The 22,133-nt window shown below is 40.6% G+C and overlaps 2 protein-coding genes across 3 annotated transcripts; both read left to right on the top strand.

The window, feature by feature from the left end:
- The first annotated feature begins 331 nt into the window (after positions 1-331).
- LOC131131634 (G-protein coupled receptor 22-like) lies at positions 332-6,143 on the top strand. The gene is made up of 3 exons (XM_058076504.1): positions 332-705; positions 1,380-2,098; positions 3,783-6,143. Exons 2-3 carry the CDS (start codon positions 2,073-2,075, stop codon positions 5,101-5,103), a joined length of 1,347 nt encoding a protein of 448 aa, XP_057932487.1. The 5' UTR covers positions 332-705; positions 1,380-2,072; the 3' UTR covers positions 5,104-6,143.
- Positions 6,144-17,668: 11,525 nt separating this feature from the next.
- LOC131131635 (B-cell receptor-associated protein 29-like) lies at positions 17,669-21,382 on the top strand. 2 transcript variants are annotated; one of them, XM_058076505.1, is made up of 8 exons: positions 17,669-17,725; positions 18,494-18,611; positions 18,690-18,790; positions 18,867-19,014; positions 20,353-20,488; positions 20,569-20,665; positions 21,177-21,277; positions 21,347-21,382. In XM_058076505.1, the coding sequence occupies exons 2-8, from the start codon at positions 18,520-18,522 to the stop codon at positions 21,380-21,382; spliced, it is 711 nt and encodes a 236-aa protein (XP_057932488.1). In that variant the 5' UTR covers positions 17,669-17,725; positions 18,494-18,519. The 2 variants fall into 2 exon arrangements, with proteins under 2 accessions (XP_057932488.1, XP_057932489.1); XM_058076506.1 differs by having other exon boundaries at positions 17,689-17,725; positions 18,497-18,611.
- The last annotated feature ends 751 nt before the right edge of the window (positions 21,383-22,133 follow it).

Genomic DNA, 22,133 nt, shown 5'->3' with positions numbered 1-22,133 from the left:
TCTCCCAATGACTTTTTTTGTGTATAATCTTGTTCTTGCAGCTATGCTGAGTACCGAAAGTGATTATCTGTCAGTCACAGCTGCCTCTCCTGTATCCAAACATATTACTCTTTCATTTCATCCATACAAAGGTAATTAAAACATCATTCTTCCTGTAGTGTCATTCGAAGAAAAAGACTTCATTACAGTTTGGATGCCAAGAATGAGCTGCTGGACAGACAATTGCAACAAAAGGAAATACCTCTCCTTGCAGCAGAGGACGGGTTTAAACCCATTACAAGCAGACCAATCAGAAATGGGGTAGCACTGCAAACCTCCGCAGTAAAAGAGAGAGCGAGAGGAAGGAAGGAGGGAGGAAGAGAGAGCGTAGCAGAGATAGAGATACCAGGAGTGTAATGGTTTGCACTCCCATCCAGACAGTCAAGGGAAGGGGAGCCCAGTGGAGAGAGAGAGAGAGAGAGAGAGAGAGAGGATGAGGAGTATTCACACACTCTGCTGCATGGATGGATGAGAGAAGGAGGATCCCACCATGGACATGGACATGAAAACGCTCTTTTGGTCTCCTGTTACTGACTCAAGAATGGAAATGTGGATTACGGCATGAGCTAAACCAGGCGACCGACCTAGATTGTCACAGCACTTTGAGGTTGGAGAAGCGGGGGGCGACAGCATGGTTTTCTGGAACATCTGTGTTTACCCAGCATGGTGAGCTTGGCTATGTTTTTGACCAGCAACTCCACTCATGTCATTGATTTACAGAGAGAGAACAAAAACAGGCAGTTGTATGCTAAACGTCATCTAACTTATCATCATAAGTTGCTAATAAAGCTGCAGCGTGTTGTATAGTGAAATGTTCTGTTGCAGGAGAAAGAAATAGCTGCATGTGCACGTGTTTAAGTCCGTGGCAACCTGGTGAGGAGATTACATGTATCATATTTAGTGACATGCAAGGAGCCGTGCATGTCTTGCTTGACAAGTTTCCCATGGAATCATGCTGCGCTTGTAAGGCTCTTAGTGAGTCTGCCAGCCCTACAATCAGGACAAATTTGCACAAGCGTTTCATCACCGCAGAGGCTGTAAGAGTGTCATCCAATAATTTTAAACTAGGGCCTTTGCATGGAAAAAAAAAATAACAAGTGTGTGGTAATTTATTGCTCTCAAACAAAAGGGAGGGGATGCTAAATTGTGGTGCTTACGTTAATGAATTCATAAAAATGTAAAGTGCACCAAACGACACACAGCAACGATAAGACATTAGAAGCTTCCCGCCATATAGATAGCACTCTACTGGGGCATGTATTTAATTTCTCTTACACCCCCCCGCACCTTCGTTCCCTCTACTCTCTCACCTCTTTACTCGTTTTCTCCTCTCTCTTCAGGTCGCCGGCTAAGAAAGCTTGAAGGACAACAAGCCCCGCTGTGAAAATCCCATTCCATCTGAACTCACGTCCACTTCTCCCCCCACCAGGGATGACCTTCTCTTGAATTCCTCCACCAATCTGGTCCCACACACTCCTCCATAAGAGATAAATTCTGCTATCACAAGTGTCATGGTGGTCACACGCCACACTGATTGGATGCGCATGTGCTCCGTTAATCTGCTGCACTCACGCAATCTCCTGTGATTGACTGTTCAAGCATGTTGATGGGCAAAGCCGGGAGACCTGTGCTGGATGTGCAAGTCATACTGGCTGGAATTGAGCGTATGGCTAGAAGAGGACTGTGAAGGTTTGCTCCATTGGAAGGCACGGACCACTTGTGCAGAGATTACGAACATCGTGGAGGCGGATCAAAAGTCTTGGAATAATACAAGCTCATGGATATAACTCTTTTCGTATTCTTAAACCTGTTTTGGATCCCAATGTTTTTGTTGCTTCTTGTCTCTTCCTGGATGGGAATATCATGATATAGTCAAATAGAATCACAAGAATTCTATAAAGAGACTTTAAGTTGTCGCTTTCTCGTTTAGCTGCAAAACAGTTGACTCTTATTTGGCTATGTTTGGATACGATGGTCCTCCCGACAGATTCCACATGGACTCAATGGCCTAATTCCACTACCCTGCCATTCAAATGGCAGTGCTGGAGGGGTATGAAGGGTAAATACAACCAGAGCTCCATTTATGATATTTCCATGTCAACTTGAGCCTCATTTTCATGTATTTCTCCAGGGAAGGGCTTGGATGGTAGTAATATCTTAATTCAATCTTTACAATGAGTGTGAATATCCAAATATCCAACTGGATATTTGAATTATACTTACTTACTTTGTGTCCTTTATGTGCCAATATCTTTTTAACATATGGAGGGGGTTGTTCTTGGCATTTATAATCACAAGTGATGCATTCAGGAGCAAAGTCTCTCTATTTGTAAGCAAACAGGGCTAAAAATATGTATCCTTGCAAAGGTTGTACATGGGATGCTATGTTGTTATTTTTCTTCACCCCATGTGTTATGCGTAGGTGTACTGCAGATGTACACATTCAAAGGTACAAAGAAATCAATAATACTTTATATATACAGTATATCCCACCATTCTTACTCGACAATGTGCAGCATGGTAACATTAAGGCAGAACGCTTAATCGGGAACCATATTTGGTAACTTAAATGTGAGTTTCCCGCCACCCAAACCAATTTCTCATTAAAATTTTACATTTGATCCTATTAAACAAAACACATTTGTGGCTGCTCTTTATCTGGAACAATGTTTGGTTCACACATAATGCACATAATGAGACGAAGTTGTCATTCAAAATTAACAACACTTGAAATGATTCTCAGACATGGTAGCTCTTTACTGGTAACTACATTTAGTAACTGTTACATTTTTCTTCACCCCATGTGTTATGCGTAGGTGTACTGCAGATGTACACACTCAAAGGTACAAAGTAATCAATAATACTTTATATATATCCCACCATTCTTACTCGACAATGTGCAGCATGGTAACATTAAGGCAGAATGCTTAATCGGGAACCAATTTGGTAACTTAAATGTGAGTTCCCCCATCCAAAATAATTTCTCATAAAAATTTTACATTTGATCCTATTAAACGGAACACATTTGTGACGGCTCTTTATCTGGAATAGTATTTGGTTCAAATATAATGCGCATAATGAGACGAAGTTGTCATTCAAAATTAACAACACTTCCCGTGAAATGATTCTCAGACATGTGGTAGCTCTTTACTGGTAACTACATTTAGTAACTGTTAGAAAGTGGGTGTTCAAAACGGACCCAGCAGGACTCATATCTAGACTCATATGTGATTTCTCCCAGACATTTGTTCCACCAATTGACGCATATTTGTCATAGCTCTTCATCGGGAACCATATTTGGTAACTTAAATGTGAGTTCCCCCGACCCAAAACAATTTCGCATTAAAATTTTACATTTGATCCTGTTAAAGGAAACACATTTGTGGCGGCTCTTTATCTGGAATAATGTTTGGTTCACACATAATGCGCATAATGAGACAAAGTTGTCATTCAAATTGAACAACACTTCCCATAAGAGCCTGGCGGCCTGAAATGATTCTCAGACATGTGGTAGCTCTTTACTGGTAACTATATTTAGTAACTGTTAGAAAGTGGGTGTTCAAAACGGACCCAGCAGGACTCATATCTAGACCATGTGATTTATCCCAGACATTTGTTCCACCAATTGACGCATATTTGTCATAGCTCTTCATCGGGAACCATATATGAACCATGAATCATTATCATATTTTCTGTCATTTTCTTTTGCCAAAATCACAGTTCTTTCTTCTCTTGGCTTGCAGGATAATGCATATCATCTCCTACCCAAAAGAAGAAGCCACCATGAGCAACGTCACAGTCACCGACAACACCGAGCCCATCACCCACACCATGAGTCCGGCGACCTCCAGCCCATACAGCTACCCGGTTAGTTTCCAGGTCTCCATCACGGGATTCCTCATGCTGGAAATCCTCCTGGGCCTGACCTCCAACCTTACTGTACTGGCCCTTTATTGCATGAAGTCCAACCTCATCAGCTCCGTCAGCAACATCGTCACCATGAACCTCCATGTTTTGGATGTGCTGGTTTGCGTTTGCTGCATCCCGCTCACCATTGTTGTAGTCCTGCTCTCGCTGGAGGGGGACACGGGGTTGGTGAGCTGCTTCCACGAGGCCTGCATCTCTTTCGCCAGCGTCGCCACAGCCGCCAATGTGCTCGCCATCACTTTGGACCGCTATGATATCTCCGTGAAACCAGCCAACCGGGTTCTGACTATGCGAAGAGCCCTGGCACTAATGGCCTCCATATGGGTGCTATCTTTTGTCAGCTTTTTGGTGCCCTTCATTGAGGTGGGATTCTTTGCACAGGGCCATGCTGAGCTCAACCAGACCCTTGTAGAGGATACGGTCCACTCGAACCAGTACTACACAGAACTTGGCCTCTATTACCACCTGTTGGCTCAAATTCCCATTTTCTTCTTCACGGCCGTGGTCATGCTTATTACCTACTCCAAAATCCTGCAGGCCCTCAACATCCGCATCGGAACGCGCTTCCACACCTCTCAAAAGAAGAAAGTGCGCAGAAAAAAGCGTCCCTCCATGACGGCGATGACGACACAGCAGGAGGCCACAGATGCATCCCAGAGCAGCAGCAGCCGCAACCCGACGCTGGGAATGCGCACCTCAGTGTCTGTCATCATCGCCTTACGCAGGGCAGTGAAGCGTCACCGGGAAAGGAGGGAGCGCCAGAAAAGAGTTTTCAGGATGTCCCTTCTGATTGTCTCCACCTTCCTGCTGTGCTGGACGCCCATCACAGTGCTCAACACCGTCATCCTTAGCGTGGGTCCCAGCGACCTGATGGTCAAGTTGAGACTGGGCTTTCTGGTCATGGCTTACGGCACCACCATTTTTCACCCACTACTCTATGCCTTCACCAGGCAGAAGTTCCAGAAGGTCCTGAAAAGCAAGATGAAAAAGAGAGTGGTGTCCATCATCGAAGCTGACCCCACCCCTAATAATGCCATCATTCACAACTCCTGGATTGACCCAAAGAGGAACAAAAAGGTGACATTTGAGGACAAGGACGCCCAGCAGAAATGTCTGTCTTCTGAGGATGTGGAGTGAAGGAGCTGTTTTAGAGCTTGGTGTCAAGAAAAAGCGGCTATTTTTTTTAAAAAGGGATAATATTCATCCAAAGCTGTCATGTAAATATGAAGTGCAATAGAATTTACAGAAAGCTGGGTAATTTATTACTATTTATTGATAGGTTTGATAGATAGGATATATACTGTACTGTAGGTATTGCATGGCTTTTTGTAACTTACAGCACATTGTGTACATACATGGTACCACTTAGACAGGGAAGTAGTTATGTATATGTATATTTATAATAAATTTGCTGTCCTCTCACCTAAAGCAATTTCCTACTGCCCCCTATCCCTACAAGTAAAGTGTGTTGTGACTCTCTAACAGCTGTGAGATTACTGTCATCCATCACCTTGCCACTTGCTGTGACACTAAACCCCTACAGACCCTAGAGACCGTTGACCTTATTGCCTGGGAGCGAGGGTTACACATGCTGAAATGAAATTGTAGGTATTTGGACACAACACGGACATAAAACCTGTAGGCAAGAAAGATTTATGTGTACTGCTTAACAAGGATAGGCGCTACAACGGTTGCCTTTTGACTGGTGAAAATGTCCTTATCTTGCTTATTTTAACAAGTATGTCTCAGATTGTAGTACATACTACTTAAAGGGGACCTATACGGGAATGGAATGGAATGGCCTTTATTGTCATTATACAAGATGTACAACGAAATTGGAGAGCTTCTCTTTTCAGTGCATTAGTCAAGTTTAAAAAACAAAAAAAGTATATAAAGTAGAGTAAAAAGACAATTTAACAAGATATATACAAGATATCCAAAATATACAGAAATATATAGAAGTTTCAGATAATGAGGTTGGCGCATTTGGAAGAAGGGCTCTCTTCAAAATGAGCAGAGTGCTTATTAGTTCTTAAAAGTTCTATCAAAAGGTGTGGTAAAACTGCCCCTTTGTGATGTCACAGAGGGGCAGACTTCCTTATATGGGCTTAACTGTAAGCCAAATAAACTCTCTGCCCACCCCCAAGCGCTGCGCTGCTCTGCTCTTTATTTGCTAGCAATGCCTTGGAAGAGAAAGCCACATTTGTTTACAATTCCTAAAGACGCCATCATCAGTCACAAGTGGTTGGAGTTCCTGATTCCCTACCAGCAAAAGAAATGTATTTTAATCTGTCAATGGCATTTCACACTGGACTGTTTTCTGTTTTATGAACATAAGCCAGTATGCAGCTGGACTAGCAGACAAACTTGCTGGAGCATGATGCCTTTCCAATCTTACTTGGTTGTGTGGAAGAGTCAGAGTCAGTTTATCAGTGTCCTAACTGGGTTTATTTTGTGTATGTCATGGAACAAAAGCGATTGTGCGTGTAGCATCATCACATACAGGAAGCAGGGTTGTTAATAGCGTTTTTGCACCACAATTAGTGGGTCCAGCCAAGTTGTTTTTACACACTGGTAGTCCTGCAAAACACATTATACCGTATTTTCCAGACTATAAGTCGCACTTTTTTTTCATAGGTTGGCTGTTCCTGCGACTTATAAATGAATATGAATATATATATATATATATATATATATATATATATATATATATATATATATATATATATATATATATATATATATATATATATATATATATATATAATATTATATAATAATATTATATAATAATATATATATATATATATATAATATTATATAATAATATATACTAGTATAGTATATAGTATATATATAGTATGTATATAGTATAGCCAAGTTTTTTTACACACTGGTAGTCCTGCAAAACACATTATACCATTCATAGGTTGGCTGTTCCTGCGACTTATACTCCAGAGCGACTTATAAATGAATATATATATATATATATATATATATATATATATATATATATATATATATATATATATATATATATATATATATATATATATATATATATATATATATATATATATATATATATATATAAACAAATATTAAATATATATATATATATATATATATATATATATATATATATATATATATTTAATATATATATATTAAATATATATATATATATTTTCATTTATAAGTCGCTCTGGAGTATAAGTCGCAGGAACAGCCAACCTATGAAAAAAAAAAGTGTGACTTATAGTCTGGAAAATACGGTATAATGTGTTTTGCAGGGCTACCAGTGTGTAAAAAAAACTTGGCTATACTATATATATACTATATATATATTATACTATATACTATATATATATATATATATATATGTATATATTTCACAGACAGCCACAAGAGGGCGCTCTAGACTTTGACACTGATATCTCCTACTCCATAACAATTCAATATTTAAACAGTAGCTTACTAAGACAACTGAGAACAACAGAACACAAATGCCCCCAAAAAGAAAATCATATTCTGCACTACAGGCTGCAAGTAGTGAAATCAGCAGCTGAAAACAGTAATGAGCAGCAGAGAGAAAGTTTGGAGTAAGTGAGAAACTTATTAGGGACTCTCCCTCTGAAAAGAATCGAGAATCGTTAGGAACCAGAATCGAAACAAGGTATCGAACCGGAATGACTCAAATTCAAACAATCCCCAACCCTAATCGCAAAGCCTGGAGTGGAAGCATATATACAAGGACCCATCTAGCGAGGAGTGGGTTAGAAGCAATATCGTGACAATGAAGCGGGAAGTTTTAAGGCCGAGTGTTGTGGGCCTCTTCTCTGGAGAAAATGGTGAGAGAGATATATAGATTTTTCTCACATAACAGTCTCCAAATTTCATAATCTGTCCTGAGCTGAACCCTGATTACATATCTGCATATAAACTAGATCTAGATAATGAATGTTTACCCACTAATGACAGTGAAAAGAACTATTGAAAGCTTTGTACTTTTGCAATACTACATATGTAGTATATGCCATAAAGATACATCCCACAGGCCTACTAAAAGACTCCTTCTACACTACACCATAACAGATAATGACTTCCTTCATTTGTTTTTCCAGCCAATAAGCACTCTTCAGGGAGGCTACTACTGTTGGCAATGCAGCAAATTCATAGAAATAATAGAGCACAGAGCAGGGGTCTCAAACTCAATTTACTTGGGGGCCACTGGAGCTAGGGTCTGGGTGAGACTGGGCCGCATCAGGTTTTCCAAAAAAAAAAAAACGCATTTATTAAAAACAGAAAAATGAATAAACTTTGCTTTGGTTCAGATTTTCTACAAGAAAAGCTCTGATAAAACATTCCACTGTTCTCTAATATCTTCATTTTTATTTTTCTACACAAAATAAGATGAAAAATAAATAAACAAATCAAGAATAAAGAAAATCAATCATTCAGTAATAAATAAATATAATAATAATAATAATAATAAAAAACGGCACATAATTAAAAATTAAGAAACCACATATAGTTGGTGGGTAGACAAATTATTTTTTCAGATTAAAATTAACAAAGCATTATTAAAGCCCTGTAGACACGACAAAACACAACTATAGTCACATTTATACTCTTTTTATTTACAACATATTGTGCAACTGCAGGGTCTTGAGACACATGCTAACTCGCAAACTAGAAAACTAGCGACCTAAACGGTAGCCTCCAAGTTATTTCCTTTAAACTTAAATAGCCAAAAACTTACCACTTCCACACGGATAGGGAGGATAACTATTAACAGTTATTTAAACTTTAACATGAACATTAATCAAACATAATATTTTTTTCTGGGTACATGATACCATACAGCATCCATATAAAAACTTGCGCGGGCTGCACTAACATTAAACTTTCATATCAAGGCGGGGGCCTAAACTAGCGTCCTGCAGGCCTATATTTGGCCCGCGGCCCGCATGTTTGAGACCCCTGGCATAGAGCATAGCTCATAGAGCTGAGGATATCCAGTGGTTAAAAACTGCATGCTGAATACAGTCTGTCTAGTGCTCGAATAATAGATGCAGTGTTGCAATATCTTTGTATGTGAATCCTTGCTCTGTTAGCCTTGGGGCAGTTCAGGGATCAAGGATGACGTCCAGTGATAGATGATATATAGTATAGTAGATCATACACGCTGTGTACATGGCAGTAACAAGCTTATTAGTCCTTTCCTGGCTCTGAATACAGGAGAATATTGAAGAACACTCTTTAGATTCTGGGAACGCTGGGCCGTTGGTTATCAGTGCGATTACACAAAATCCATCAGATGCTTCTCCGGTGTGTGTCTGTGCAACAGCTGAGAATATTGATGCAGCCGAGCTTCTTTACGACGACACTGTTAACCGGCACGGTGGATGTCACGGTGCCTGGAGGGTACACACGTCTGATTGAGAGGGGCGATGTGGATGACAGCCAGCCTGCGATTAGCTGACAGGGGGAGGGCGAGGTGACCTCTGCAAAAGACCCCTTTGACTAAATTCGACGAGCGTATGAATTAAAATACGATCTGCTGGAGGTATCAATATGCAGATGATTCATTCGTCCTCAATACGTGAACTGTAAGGCCACCGCGGGGCCTGCCTGATGACAAATGACAGGTTGGGATCCAAACTTAATAAGCACTCTGCTCATAAAAGAAATTGAGTACTATCATAAAATAACTCTCAGAGACAGATACTGCAGACATTCAGGTCAGGGTTTGATTTTCAGTTGAGTAAGTTCAATCAAAACAGCCTTAATCATAACTAAATCATATTTCATTACAAGGAAGAAGCAGATTCCTTATACAGTCAACTCTGATGGTTGTCAGACTTTTTACCTCAATGATAGTTTAATGTCTTTCATCATTATTCTTGCTAAAACATTCAGCATTTCTGTGTGTGGAAGTTGTTGATAGTATTGCGCAATCAAAGAATATTCTTAAATTGTGCTTCTCCAGTCACCAAAAAACCCAAACTTGATTAATGGAACTTTAATTGTCAGACATTGATAAGATAAGCGGCACGGTGGTCTAGGGATTAGCGCACAGACCTCACAGCTAGGAGACCAGGGTTCAATTCCACCCTCGGTCATCTCTGTGTGGAGTTTGCATGTTCTCCCCGTGCATGTGTGGGTTTTCTCCGGGTACTCCGGTTTCCTCCCACATTCCAAAAACATGCTAGGTTAATTGGCCACTCCAAATTGTCCATAGGTATGAATGTGAGTGTGAATGGTTGTTTGTCTATATGTGCCCTGTGATTGGCTGGCGACCAGTCCAGGGTGTACCCCGCCTCTCGCCCAAAGACAGCTGGGATAGGCTCCAGCACCCCCGCAACCCTTGTGAGGAAAAGCGGTAGAAAATGAATGAATGATAAGATAAGACTGTTGATAAAATATTATTGTTGAAATATTTTTGCAATTATTGTGTTTACACTGTTTAGATATAATACATGTAATAAACTGAACATTTTCTGGAAACAAAATGGTCTTTAGTGGATTAAATAGTACGTGATAATAAGCTCATGATTAAATAGTATGTGTGTTAGGGTTAAACCCAAAACATTATCACCAACTGTGAAAGAAGACACAAAGACGTGAGATATAGGCTTGCAAGGAGAGTGATCAGAGACTGTTCAGTAACATTCATCCAACCTACTCTGAAAAACAGTGCCTGCTCTCCTTCTTTTATTAAAGTTTAGGTGTGCCCTATTACATAGGTCTCAATCGTCTAAGGGAGGGGGAACAGTTCACACGGTTGAGACTGGTTTCAACATCAAGCAAGCATATTTTGAGAAAGCAAAGCAGAGACAGATAGTTCAAGGACATCAAGAGAAAGCAAAGAGAAAGCAGTGTCTAAAGGAATGTGATGCTCTATGCAAGCGTGTGTTCTATGTGCATGTAATAGTAACTTGGATAATATGAAGAATAATATGTGCATGTGATTACATGATATAATATGAATTGGATAATATGAAGAATAATATGTGCATGTGATTACATGATATAATATGAAGAATGTGATTACATGATATTAACTTGGATAATATGAAGCAAGCTTATTAAATGTGAGTACATGATATATACAGTTTTATTCCAACAATGTGTTAACAAGATTGGTTGAGTGGTTAGCGCGCAGACCTCACAGCTAGGAGACCAGGGTTCAATTCCCACCCTTGGCCATCTCTGTGTGGAGTTTGCATGTTCTCCCCGTGCTTGTGTTTTCTCCGGGTACTCCGGTTTCCTCCCACATTCCAAAAACATGCTAGGTTAATTGGTGACTCCAAATTGTCCATAGGTATGAATGTGAGTGTGAATGGTTGTTTGTCTATATGTGCCCTGTGATTGGCTGGCGACCAGTCCAGGGTGTACCCCGCCTCTCGCCCAAAGACAGCTGGGATAGGCTCCAGCACCCCCGCAACCCTTGTGAGGAAAAGCGGTAGAAAATGAATGAATGATAAGATAAGACTGTTGATAAAATATTATTGTTGAAATATTTTTGCAATTATTGTGTTTACACTGTTTAGATATAATACATGTAATAAACTGAACATTTTCTGGAAACAAAATGGTCTTTAGTGGATTAAATAGTACGTGATAATAAGCTCATGATTAAATAGTATGTGTTAACAAGATTGGTAGAGTGGTTAGCGCGCAGACCTCACAGCTAGGAGACCAGGGTTCAATTCCCACCCTTGGCCATCTCTGTGTGGAGTTTGCATGTTCTCCCCGTGCTTGTGTTTTCTCCGGGTACTCCGGTTTCCTCCCACATTCCAAAAACATGCTAGGTTAATTGGTGACTCCAAATTGTCCATAGGTATGAATGTGAGTGTGAATGGTTGTTTGTCTATATGTGCCCTGTGATTGGCTGGCGACCAGTCCAGGGTGTACCCCGCCTCTCGCCCAAAGACAGCTGGGATAGGCTCCAGCACTCCCCGCGACCCTCGTGAGGAAAAAGCGGTAGAAAATGAATGAATGAATGAATGATAATAAGATCATCACATGGTTTGTCTGGTATCAGGCCCAGTATCATGCCCCCGCGTGCCAGTATCAGCTGACACTTGGGGGCATGATACCTGGCCTGATACCAGACAAACCATGTGATAACCTATAAGTCTAACCAGTCTCACATTGATCATCTGGCCCTGCTGCAAGACAAGACCTTGCAGTGGACGATGCACCTCACATGGAAGAATGTGATCAACATGAACAGGGCCTAGTCAATGCTCAGCTCAATTTTACAAACAGGTCCACCGGCCGGGTGAAATTGTAATGGCACACATTCATTCATTCATTTTCTACCGCTTTTTCCTGGAGCCTATCCCAGTTGTCTTCGGGCGAGAGGCGGGGTACACCCTGGACTGGTCGCCAGCACATATAGACAAACAACCATTCACAATCACATTCATACCTATGGACAATTTGGAGTCACCAATTAACCTAGCATGTTTTTGGAATGTGGGAGAAAACCCACACATGCAAACTCCACACAGAGATGGCCGAGGGTGGGATTGAACTCGGGTCTCCTAGCTGTGAGGTCTGCGCGCTAACCACTCGGCCGCCGTGCCGCCTATGTGGCATACAGTATTTGCCAATTCAATGACAAGTTCAAATTGTCAAATTAGTGGTGGAAAATTCTGTTCTGTAACTAATTCAAGTTGTCAAGTCAGTATAGTTGACACCATCCCGTTTGTTGCCTCAATGACAGCTTCTGTTGTTTAGCATATCTGACATGTACTTGTCTCAGGTGAGCTGCTGGTGACTAAATGTATCAATAAACTAGAGGCAGTCAATAGTAAAAGGCTTCCATCACTTGACCTTGCTGTATCTGTTTTCTGCACTTTATTGTGTTCTCCTCTCCCTTGGTTTAGCTATCTCTATCTGCAGCCACATCATAGAAGCCTGCGAAAATCACATTACACTGTCTGTATGGAGCCTCTATTACATTAACTCAGCCAACATTCACCTGTAATTCTGCTATCGTGAGAAAAGAAGAAGCACCATGGCTAATGCTAATGGGACACATTCAGCCGGATGCATTAGAGAGGTGACTGATTGGTAACCTATAATCACTGTGCAAGAAAATTACTTTGCAGGCATCAAAGGCAGACTCGTACAAAAAGAGAATAAGCTGTACGCCTTCATGCATCGACATACAACATGGTATCCACTCAGCCATAGAATTTGCAATTTTGACTAATTGTTTTATGACTATTATCCTGCTCCAATATAAAAATGTGTTGTAGGTATTTTCATTTGTACATTTCATGAAGAAAAGGTTATTATGGCAAATATTTAATAATAATGTTTCTGAATGTTCCTAAATTGGGTTTTCTAATCACAAACATTTTGAATTTAAAACCATAAATAACCAAACCTTACTTTGAGCTGAAATTGTAATAATGTCAGAGTGAGAGGTCTAACCCCCTAACATTTTGTATTTGTTGAACAATTGTGGGCAAGTTTAAGCGCTAATATGCTAATAATAAAGAAAAATGTAAATTAAAAAATGTGTTTGCTTGTATATTATTATTTTTTTAAATAATGGCCCATATTTCCAAAATTGATATCCTTTTACATAAAATTTGATGTAGTTATTGTTGTAGTTGAACATCGAATCATTTTCCACAAAGAGATTTCCCGTACTTACTGTAGATAAAAATGTATTTCCTATGATTCCTATGATTAAATGTGATTTGTTCTGAGTTAACTATGGACAAAATGTGTTTAATTGTGATCAAATATTTTAATCAATTGTTTATATACATAAATAAAAACTAAATTGGACCACTACAGCGACAAATCCAGTGTAACCCGGTTAGGATACAAAATGCGTAGATCAAAAACTGACGATATTTAATGATGAGACTATTATAATAATTTTTCCATTTCATACATGATTATATCTAGATGTGCAGTACACAGCATAATCAAAGCTGCCAAGTCAAATAAGGAAAAAGATCAGATTATGAATTCACAGTACATTGCCAATTCCCTGGTACTGTGCTGTCTCTCAGCAACGCACACTTCACCACCATGGAGAGAAGCAGAGCAGATGAAGAGATGGTACAAGGATTGTACAAACCAACACATCATGAATGTTCAAATCCAACACATTAAAGAGTAGATGAAAGGTAATGAGTTCCATGCATCTATCCATCCATTTTCTATGCCGCTTATCCTCATTAGGGTCACAGGAGTATGCTGGATCCCAGCTGCCTATCCCAGCTGACTTCAGGCTTTCTAGATCTTCCAGAATCTGTACCTATTCCAGCTGTATTTCTGTGGATTTTGTGCTTCCGTGGAAAATGTTGTAATTCTTTTCACTCACAGCCAGGCACTTCCACTTTGCTTTGAAGTGCTTTGTCCATGTACTTTGCCCATGAGGACTTCCGGATTGCTAATTGCGAATCCAACTTTAATCACCCCTAATGGTGATTAATCATGCTTAATTAGTTTCCTTAGCTACTTTGTTGTAAAAGCCTGATCACCTCCTGGTGAGTTTGGTAACATGCATGTTTGTGGAATGTGGGAGGAACCCGGAGAAAACCCCCACACGGAGAGAACATGCAAACTCCACACAGAGAATCAAACCCAGGTCTTCCTGATCTACTGACTGCGTGACCAACATGCTAACCATTCGTCCACTGTACGACATTTCGGATTATTTTATTGTCTGATTAGCATGAATAACAATGTCACACTTACAATATTATTATTACAACATCATACAGGCTACACGTATGTGTACGACCTGGCTGAAGACATGCATGATCATAGAGTGACGTAAAAATAAAAAGGGGTAGACTTCGCCGGTCGCAACACTCCATCAAAGACGTTAACATGACCATCCGCTTCACGGCAGACAGTTTGACAGCAATAATGGCTCCAGAGCTCTCCCCCCACCCCCTGAGCAGCGACCTCTGGGATGGTGAGGGGAGGCGAGCAATCACACTGCATTCACTCCAGCCACTCACTCACAGTCATTTGCTGGCTCGCTAAAAGCAATCGGCAGGTGCAGTTGGAAACAGTTTGCTCCTCAACACTCCTGAGAGATGCAGTCATGGAGGACGGCGGTTATCTGTCACTTTCAAAGCGGAAGCTCGTGTGAATGCACTGGGATGCACACCTGTTCTGGGAGTTGAATCCCTTCAACAACCCAAAAAATATTTTTTTTTTTCAACAGAATGCGTAAGAGCTTAAAGCATTGCTTCAGTCCCATGTGTCGATGCCGATGCTGATTGTGTGTTTATGAAAACAATGAAAAGATGCTGTATACCACAATCCTATTGGGTCATTTTGTAAACATTTACTTGGCACATATAGTTATAGTCAACCGCCAGCGGGCATCAGGTACAACCACAACCACATGAGGCCTCCGAGCTGGCTTTTCAGTTAATATGAGAACATTAGAAATGCATTATGAAATACAAAATGTGAGTTGTGGATACCAGCATTTTGTTGATGTTCTGATAAAACACGGATATTTGCTTTGTTTGGGTTGACAAAAACATTTTGTAAAAGTAGCTCTCACAAGAAAAAAAAAACGGTGGAGACCACTGCTGTGCATTTTAGAATCTCTGTCTGTTCATGGAGTTAATGAATTCAGTGCACAATACTTATTACTTCCTTCTCGTTGTGGGTTAATATCGCCCTCTTGTGGTTGTTTGGTAACTTGGAGCTTTTAAGCAGGGCAGGTTCTAGGCTTGCACTTAATGGGGGACAGTTAGAAATGTTAAGGGGGCTTAATATATATACTGGGGGCGGCACGGCGGTCGAGTGGTTAGCGCGCAGACCTCACAGCTAGGAGACAAGGGTTCAATTCCACCCTCGGCCATCTCTGTGTGGAGTTTGCATGTTCTCCCCGTGCATGCGTGGGTTTTCTCCCACATTCCAAAAACATGCTAGGTTAATTGGCATGAATGTGAGTGTGAATGGTTGTTTGTCTATATGTGCCCTGTGATTGGCTGGCGACCAGTCCAGGGTGTACCCCGCCTCTCGCCCAAAGACAGCTGGGATAGGCTCCAGCACCCCGCGACCCTTGTGAGGAAAAAGCGGTAGAAAATGAAATATACTGGGGTTGGGCGACATTTTTTATATACCGGTATAGATTATTCCAATTATAAGAAAATACCAGTATAAATTATAAACGCAGCGGGCTTTGTTATAGAAAGGCACTAATTAGGAAGAGCTGCAAGGTCCCAGTAGCTCTGGTCAGCTCAGGAGGTGTTAAAGCAGGGGTGTCAAACTCATGCCATGGAGGGCCGAGACACTACAGATTTTCTTTCCAGCTGGTCGCTAAAGCAGGTGATTTTAATGATTAACCTTCCATTGGTTTGAGGGAAGGAGCTGTCAATTAAATCACACTGGTTGGAAAGAAAACCTGAGGTGCTTCGGCCCTCTGTCCACACTCACACAAAAATAACCCTTTTGGAAAAAAAACCAGAATATTACCCTTGGGTTACTCCTTTTCTAACCTGAATATTGGGTCATGTATACGCCTATTGGGATATCCCCATCAAAAGGAATATTGATTTGTGTTCTGTGCACATTCCATTTGATAGTGTTCTGGACTTTGGGGCGGACGCCTCAGGTTCGAATCTCCACTAGTAAGCACCATCAGTATTCGTCAGGAAGGGCATCCGGAATATAAAGTGTATGCGGGTCAAAAATATGTGCTGTAGCGACTCCGTAATCAGGAAAAAGCAGAAACAAAGCTCAAGCATGTAAATGGGTTATTCTGAATGTTTCAGAAACCGGAATATTGACTGCATGTAAACATAGTGACTGTCATCAGAGGCAGACCTGTGTCACCGAAGACCTTGACATAAAGGAAACTTTGTTGTTTTAAATGATTCTTTACTTTATTTTTCATAAGATATTCAATCACCTGATGTCTTAAGATATTTGTTGTTTATTTCTTGACAGATAAAGAACTGGTACTTAAATATTTTCAAAATATAAATATTATTTTTGAGCAAAAATGCCTAAATCTATTGCATAAAATATGTGATTTAGATGGAAAACAATATCATTAAATATCTTGAATACAGGGCGGCACGGCGGTCAAGTGGTTAGCGCGCAGACCTCACAGCTAGGAGACCAGGGTTCAATTCCACCCTCAGCCATCTCTGTGTGGAGTTTGCATGTTCTCCCTGTGCATGCGTGGGTACTCCGGTTTCCTCCCACATTCCAAAAACATGCTAGGTTAATTGGCGTCTCCAAATTGTCCATAGGTATGAATGTGAGTGTGAATGGTTGTTTGTCTATATGTGCCTTGTGATTGGCTGGCGACCAGTCCAGGGTGTACCCCGCCTCACGCCCAAAGACAGCTGGTATAGGCTCCAGCACCCCCTGCGAAAAAGTGGTAGAAAATGAATGAATGAATCTTGAATACATTAGCCAACCAGTACAGTTATCAAAACAAATGAGATTTAGCCTTTTTTTTAATCTCAGAAGCAGATTGAGTCCGAACATTTGTTCACCAGTGTGGATGAAGCAGGTTTGAATTTTTTTTTTTTCACGTTTCTAAAGCTGCTGTAATTCCCCTGAAGTCTTCTGCTGCCTCGGCCTCAACTTTAGTAGGACTGAGTGGACTGATATGTGAGACTGTTGCGCTCTATATACAATCCAGCAGACACGCAGCTGTCGTTGGGTGTGCGCACATGAGCTTGTGCGCATGTGTGTGTTTGTGTGGACTTTTCTGGACGTGATCACACAATTTTGTCCGGTAAGTCAAACGCAATATAAATGTATACAATATGGTTCTGTTTAAATGTGCCCTACTCTATGTGTAATGATAATATAATACTGGTACAGGGGGAGCCTATTAATAGCAAAAGGCTGTAAATACATTCTGCTGTTGCTTGTTACCAGATTGGGATCTTCAACAATCTATGAAGTGTGGAATGTAATCAATGAACTCTCATTTATAGGCTAAAAAGTTTATATAATTACATGTCTTTACTGAAGTGCCAACTACTGATACTGCTATACCTAATTCATTTCCATAAAATATGGATGATTGGTGGGTGGCACGGCGGTCTAGTGGTTAGCGCGCATCACATCTCGGAGACTAGGGTTCAATTCCACCCTCGGCCATCTCTGTGTGGGTACTCCGGTTTCCTCCCACATTCCAAAAACATGCTAGGTTAATTGGTGACTCCAAATTGTCCATAGGTATGAATGTGAGTGAATGTGAGTGTGAATGGTTGTTTGTCTATATGTGCCCTGTGATTGGCTGGCGACCAGTCCAGGGTGTACCCCGCCTCTCGCTCAAAGACAGCTGCGACCCTCGTGAGGAAAAGCGGTTTAAAAAAAACTCACATTCAAAGTCTTAAGGAAAACTTCTGTAAACCAGTGTTAATTTTGTTGCCAAATAATCCCACATAACCTGAAGTTATGTAACTTGCACATCATTGTTGTTTCTTAATGAAAGAGTGAGTAATATATCATATTGTCAATATATCACATTGTGTTTCCTCTCCCTGATACATAGTAGGATTTGCAGTACTGTAGGTCGCAATGACTCTTCAGTGGACAGCTGTGGCCTTCTTTCTTTATGCAGAGATAGCAGTCAACCTCATTTTGTGCATCCCCTTCGTATCAGCACAGAGGTGAAATGCAATACCACGAGAGTTCAATATCATGTCATGGTGCTTCAAAACTGAATGTCTGACAACCTTTCGGTGCAGATGGCGGTTGGTTTTCAACTGGAGAATATGGAAGTGCTTATCACCTTACTGGAACAAGTGCTTCTTCACCATGATTATGGTCCTCGTTGTTCTTTTCCTTGGTAAGAGCTGGGAAAAGTGTCTCCTGTCATGATAGTGACCCAGAGACAAGTCACGTGTCTCTTGTCCCATTCTCAGATGCTGCCCGTGAGGTGCACAAGTATTCGAGCCCAGAGCCAATGCGTGAAGCCAAGGTGAACTCTAATCTCTTCGATCACCTTCACATGAAGCTGTTCAGAGCTCAGAGGAACCTCTACATCTCTGGCTTCTCTCTCTTCCTATGGCTGTCAGTCTTAGCTCCTATTTTGCTATTTAAAGGTCACATATGGAAGTTTTGCAAACCAGGTACTGTATGAAATAGAATAAAAAACAAATAACATAAATTTGTAGGTATAAACAGAAACAATCACATGAGACCCAAACAAGTGTTGCCTTTACAAAGACCAAAATTATCAGTACTGACTGACTCTCGGAGAGCGATTTTACTTTATATCAAGGGTCTCAAACACGCGGCCCACAGGCCAAATGTGGCCCGCAGGACACTAGTTTGAGGCCCCCGCCTTGATATGAAAGTTTAATGTTAGTGCAGCCCGCGCAAGTTTAATATGGATGCTGTATGGTATCATGTACCCAGAAAAAATTATTACGCTTGATTAATGTTCATGTTAAAGGTTAAATAACTGTTAATAGTTATCCTCCCTATCTGTGTGGAAGTGGTAAGTTTTTGGCTATTTAAGTTTAAAGGAAATAACTTGAAGGCTACCGTTTCGGTCGCTAGCTCTCTAGTTTGCGAGTTAGCATGTGTCTCAAGACCCTGCAGTTGCGCAATATGTTGTAAATAAAAAGAGTATAAATGTGACTATAGTCGTGTTTTGTCATGTCTACAGGGCTCTGATAATGCTTTGTTAATTTTAATCTGAAAAATATAATTTGTCAACCCACCAACTATATGTGGTTTCTTAAGTTTGTATTATTTGCCGTTTTATTATTATTATTATTATTATATTTATTTATTTATTTATTACTGATTGATTGATTTTCTTTATTCTTGATTTGTTTATTTATTTTTCATCTTATTTTGTGTAGAAAAATAAAAAGTAAGATATTTGATAACAGTGGAATGTTTTATCAGAGCTTTTCTTGTAGAAAATTGGAACCAAAGCAAAGTTTTTAATTTTTTTGTTTTTAATGAATGTGTTTTTTTTTTTTTTTTGGAAAGCCTGATGCAGCCCAGTCTCACCCAGACCCTAGCTCCAGTGGCCCCCAAGTAAATTGAGTTTGAGACCCCTGCTTTATATGCTCCAATTAACACATCTATAGTCGACAAATGTCGTGGTGAAAATGCTGGCTGAGCAGGTTGCATCTTTCCACTATTACAACATTGATTCTGTTACTACTTTTTTCTTCAGTATCTTTGTTAGCTACATTTGGGATTCCACTTTATCATGCACTCTAAGTCATTTGCTTTCCCCTGCTTGTTAAGAAGGTTTTGCAGTATCTGGTTGGCAAATGTTCATACGTACATATATGGCCTTTAATCTCCTGTACAGTTGATGGCTGTTTGGGTAATGCAAGCAGAGATACGTCAGTAACCTTGTGTGATTTTGTACATTTTATGTCACAGTGTCATGCGGCGAGTGGTTACGCTGCTGAACCAGATGGCCGTCTCCATGGAGAACAATGCAGGCCTTCAGGCACAAATGGAGAGTGCTGCCAAAGCAGCCAAACGGTATCAAGAGGACAACATCATACTCGAAAAAGTCTGAATCAAATTATTTTCCTAAAGTCAAAATACGCATGCATGTTAATGCAGCATTTGAACACAATGCTTCATCTCCAGGCTCTTTTGGATGAGGAAATGGCAATTTCAGAAAAAAACCAGCAACTCAAGCTTGAGGTTGAGAGCCTGTCCGGTCAGTTAAAGGTGGCTGAGGAGGGTGAGGACATGTATTCTGTGCAGCCTTTTTTTTGTGCCAAAAATCCTTCAAAAAATGAACACGAGGATGTACAAGATAGAGCACCCTAACCCCGGGCTCACACTGGATCCGTCGCGGCCGCTGGAAGTGTTCCGTATGATTGAAATGCCTAGTGTAGGCTCACACCAGCAAAACGGAAAGAATCCATTCAGGTTCTAACTGCAGACATCACAGACGCTGCAGCACTTTCTGGTCAAGTTAATAATAACAAACATGAAGTTTTTGTTCTTACTCATTGTATGAAGTCAAAAGGCACCAAAAAACATAGCGGCTCTGCAGGCAAATCCGATTATGGTTTACAAGAACTAGTTTTCACATGAACAGCCAGAGCGGACTCTCGCTGCAGTGCCTACCGGAGTCAGTATGAGTAGTACTTTGCAGCAGGACGGATTGGATCAGGACCACAGCCGTGATGGATCCAGTGTGAGCCTTGGGTAAAGCAACTCATCTGTAGTACTACATGTGTTTGCAGCGGTGCACAAGTCCCATGCTGAGGTGGAAGCCATGAGCAGGCAGGCCAAAGGGATTGCTAAGGAGTACGACCGACTGCTGAATGAGCATCATCAGCTCCAGGTAACAACATGCAATGTGGGTACAATCGTAACTGTGAAGTCTTAGTGACTAATTTGTTATATTCCACAGAATCTCCAGAGTGCAGCAGACAAAAAGATACAATAATAAACAGTGCAACATTGGGACTGTAGTTGATGACAAGCATTATTTCCCTACCATCTATTGGCATTCAAAACATTCAGAACACATAATTCATGAAGAGGTTTATCTTTAGGCACAGTGGCCTAGTGATGTTAGCCTCACAGTCTGGAGTTTGGGTTTGAACACAGAGATGCCCAACAGAGACTCAAACCCAGATTTTGTGACTGTGGTTTTATTTCATTTGAACATGCATCAGATTACAATTAAGTGCATCACATAATCAGTTCACAGTTCCACATGTCCAAAAGGAGTAGGAAGAAGCAAAGCTTATTAAATCCTACTCCTCCATCTGGTACTTTTACAATCAGTAACCGTTACATTTGTTCACTTCCTGCTTTTATTGGCAGCAGAGTGGGGAGAGGGCAGGCCAACAGCATGTACCCGGGAATGCCCATATAAGAAAGTCCGATTGCAGTGCCATGAGCAGAACTCAGAGCTAGAAAAAACTCTGTAAACCCTTGCAAAACTTCTTATCTGATGCTTTGGCTTTTCAAAAGCATAATCGGTCCCTTTTAATGTGAGCCACATAATAAACACAGCATAATATGTTATTGGCTGTGCAAATGTGCTGATTTAAAATAACTTCTCAATAGCCAACTTATGATGGGAGAACTTTGAGAGGCGCTTCCCGAGATGAAATATTAAAGTTATTTTATCATTTAAATTAATAAACCAAGAATCACGTTTATTTGCAGGCAATTATGGTGTTTTTACT

The sequence above is a fragment of the Doryrhamphus excisus genome, chromosome 6 (genome assembly GCF_030265055.1).
Source record: "Doryrhamphus excisus isolate RoL2022-K1 chromosome 6, RoL_Dexc_1.0, whole genome shotgun sequence".
Taxonomy (NCBI): Eukaryota; Metazoa; Chordata; class Actinopteri; order Syngnathiformes; family Syngnathidae; genus Doryrhamphus; species Doryrhamphus excisus.
This window is presented reverse-complemented; position numbering and strand designations above follow the sequence as displayed.

What these genes read in the sequence shown, in the direction of transcription:
- LOC131131634 (XM_058076504.1), top strand. Translation starts at nt 2,073, where the DNA reads ATGGCAGTGCTGGAGGGGTATGAAGG. An exon ending in GTGCTGGAGGGGTATGAAGG is followed by an intron (nt 2,099 to 3,782) that starts GTAAATACAACC and finishes CTTGGCTTGCAG; the next exon opens with GATAATGCATATCATCTCCT.
- LOC131131635 (XM_058076505.1), top strand. Translation starts at nt 18,520, where the DNA reads ATGACTCTTCAGTGGACAGCTGTGGCCTTCTTTCTTTATGCAGAGATA. An exon ending in ACAACATCATACTCGAAAAA is followed by an intron (nt 20,489 to 20,568) that starts GTCTGAATCAAA and finishes CTTCATCTCCAG; the next exon opens with GCTCTTTTGGATGAGGAAAT. An exon ending in GTTAAAGGTGGCTGAGGAGG is followed by an intron (nt 20,666 to 21,176) that starts GTGAGGACATGT and finishes ATGTGTTTGCAG; the next exon opens with CGGTGCACAAGTCCCATGCT.